General features: G+C 39.8%; 1 protein-coding gene across 1 annotated transcript in view; it reads left to right on the forward strand.

The window, feature by feature from the left end:
• The window catches only part of GLRX2 (glutaredoxin 2), a 3,749-nt gene extending 1,012 nt beyond the window's left edge, over positions 1–2,737 (forward strand). Inside the window, exons 2-4 of the mRNA XM_009892795.1 lie at positions 452–521; positions 1,884–2,060; positions 2,618–2,737. Coding sequence (XP_009891097.1) covers positions 459–521; positions 1,884–2,060; positions 2,618–2,737 — 360 coding nt within the window. The 5' untranslated portion in view covers positions 452–458. The remainder of the gene's footprint in view (positions 1–451; positions 522–1,883; positions 2,061–2,617) is intronic.
• Positions 2,738–2,943: the final 206 nt, after the last annotated feature.

Here is a 2,943-nt window from a genome sequence, read left to right on the forward strand (position 1 = left end):
GGGGGAGGAGGCCCGGCTGGCAGCGGGAGGTGCGGGCCTGGGAGCGGCGCGCCTGCGGGACCCGCTCCTGTGATGAAAACGAGCACGGTCCCTTCTACGAGAATCGGGTTGTGGCGCTGGATACAGCCCGGTGTCAGATTTGACACATATCTGTGTTAGCACTGGGGGGAAAAAAAAAAAACCAACACAAAACCAAACAGTATTTGTCGCGTAAAGGCAGCCGTTCTGGTTATTCATAAGTCTGCAATATCCACCTCTTTATTTTCATCTTTCTCTAAGCATGTAAGAACTAGTATGACTGTAGGTGGTGCAGCTGAAGTAAACTTCCACGTAATGGAGAAATGACATTAAATATTTAAACAAAACAGTACAAAGCCAACCTTTAGTTTGTGAAGTAGAAAATGTGTCATTTGTTTGAAAGCTTCAATATCTGACTTCAATTTCTCTTTAGTTTTAGAATGGGGAATAGTCTGCCTACTTCTGTAGGATTGTCTCATGATGCTGCTGTGAATCAAATACAGGTAACATTATTTACGCAATTGTTACTTATTTTTAACATTTCTAAAAGCTTCGGTTACTTAAAAGCTCTTCTCATTTATGCAAAGAAATTCTGTACATAGTTCTGCTTGTTGAACCTGATTCTTGTGTTTATTAGCTAATAGTGGCAGTATTGTTTAGCCACAGACCTGGAACCTGATCTAGACCACATCCATTCTAGGTTTTTTCAGACCTCTACTCAAATTCAGTACTGCTCGCAATATTGGGGATTAAACCTTGTAAAATGACTGATATCACGTAAAGTAAACATTTAAAGAGGAAGTTGTCTTTTAAAGTAAATTTACTGATACTGAATGACAGCCTGAAATCACCTTGAATTTACAGTAAGGTAATAGGGGTATTTCTTTCTCCTACTCAGAAGCCTTTTTGTCACTCTGCTTGCCACCGGCACATCCTGTTTGCCTTAGGGACAGGGAAAGGTGTACTAAGTAACTCAAGGAGATACAGCTTGTTTGGCAGACTGTAGGAGGTCTGTGACTGCAGAGCAAAAGAGAGTTCAGGGTTGGCAGCATTGCATGCCACTCATACCACATGCACCACAACTGTTCTGCTCAGTTTTGGAGTCATGAGCAGCTTCATAGGTGCCAGCAGCGCTGCTGGTAGAGATCCTTAAAGCCAATTCTTCTCTATTTCTCTGCTCCCACAAGAAGATGATTATAGCATTCCCGAAAGTTAAGATGCTGCTACGTTTTAACTGATTTCAGGTATTCTACTCAAAGAATAGGGCATACCTTTTACAGAAAAGCTTGAGTGGAACAGAAGTCACTTTATCTTCCACATAGTTCTGGAAACTGAAGTTGCACCTTGCTGCCTACTGTGCTCGTGCGCAGATGCTCTTTGGGATCTGGTCAAGTGTAGCTGCACTTTTTGAGGTCCAGAGCAAACACGAGGTGGGTATGGTTTGCACCCACCATACAGGTCATGGTATCTTCTTGACAGATGCCTTGATAGAAGTCACTGTTCTGCCCCTCGTTTTTAAAGAAAAGTAGTTCATTCCTCGCCTTAAGATTCTTGTGGCTCTAGATTATAAGTAGGGAAAATTTAGAAGCTAAACTAGCTTTTCACTTTACCTTAAAAAACAGGGTATAAAGTACAGTGTAAAGTACAGATTCTTCAGAAGTAGCCAGCCATCGCTGCAGCATGGCTGGGAAGTTCGCAGTTGTCCCTGTTAAAAATACCTCAGAAAGCCTTTTACAGAGCACAATTTTCCTGTATTTGTTGCCATAATAGCAGATTTTTAACTTCTGTATTTTTTTCATGACTGTTCGATACTGTTAAAATACACTGACTTAAAAACAAACTTGAATATTCTGTTGAACATACAGGAGATTATTTCAGACAACTGTGTGGTGATTTTCTCTAAGACAACATGCTTCTACTGCAAAATGGCAAAAAAACTTTTTGAGGATATGAATGTAAATTATACAGCTGTAGAACTGGACATGAATACAAATGGAAGTCAGTTCCAAGACATTCTTGAACAGATGACTGGTGGCAGAACAGTAAGTATATTTTCTTACGTGTAACAAGCAAAGTAAGAAGTTACACGACACGTGTTCCTTATGGGTTATGACCATATCAGGTTCTTCATTTTTTTGAGACAAGTCAGCTTGGGATACAAGCTCCTAAATTAAAGACAATGTACTGCAGAAGGGTTCTGTACCATCTCTTCCTCTTGAGACCCTCTGGCTGTCCCTCTGAGGTGATCTTTTCCATACTGCCACTAAGATAATTGAAGCAGCAAAGCCAGTTTTCGTTTGTATAGGTATATTTAATGTGTTTAACACTTACCTTGTAATTGCTTAATTTTGTATCCTCTCACTTGACTCGATTATTTTAATTTATTACAATCTCCCATACAGTGATTTTATCCTGCTTTTGAGGGGCACATTAACACAGTTTCCCACCTCTGTAAATACAAAAATGTATGAGTTGTACAGTAATATTAAATATGCATATGTAAGAACATAACTATTGTGTATATACTAGAGTTCATGTGGGCTTGCTTGGATTTTTATCTTTTTTCCATGAACTAATGGCATTTTCATTTTCTGGATAGGTGCCAAGAGTGTTTGTCAATGGGACTTTTGTTGGAGGTGCTACAGATACTCAAAGGCTTCATGAGGAAGGCAAACTGCTTCCGTTAATTCATCAATGTCAAGTGAAAAGGAAATCCTGAGCAGCCATCTAGCTTAATTTAGCCTTCTTTTGTATAATCAGTATTTCAGACAAGTTAGAAGTTCACAAAGATACACTGCATCAGCTGGACTCAACAAGTTCAAGCCATGGATTTCCGAATCAGAGATCATGCTCTGACACAGATTTTATGGACTTGGCAAATTACTTGGTGTCCTTGCCTCAGCTTTACCACAACCAAAATGTTGA

The sequence above is a fragment of the Charadrius vociferus genome, unplaced genomic scaffold, assembly GCF_000708025.1.
Source record: "Charadrius vociferus isolate BGI_N301 unplaced genomic scaffold, ASM70802v2 scaffold39, whole genome shotgun sequence".
Lineage (NCBI taxonomy): Eukaryota > Metazoa > Chordata > Aves > Charadriiformes > Charadriidae > Charadrius > Charadrius vociferus.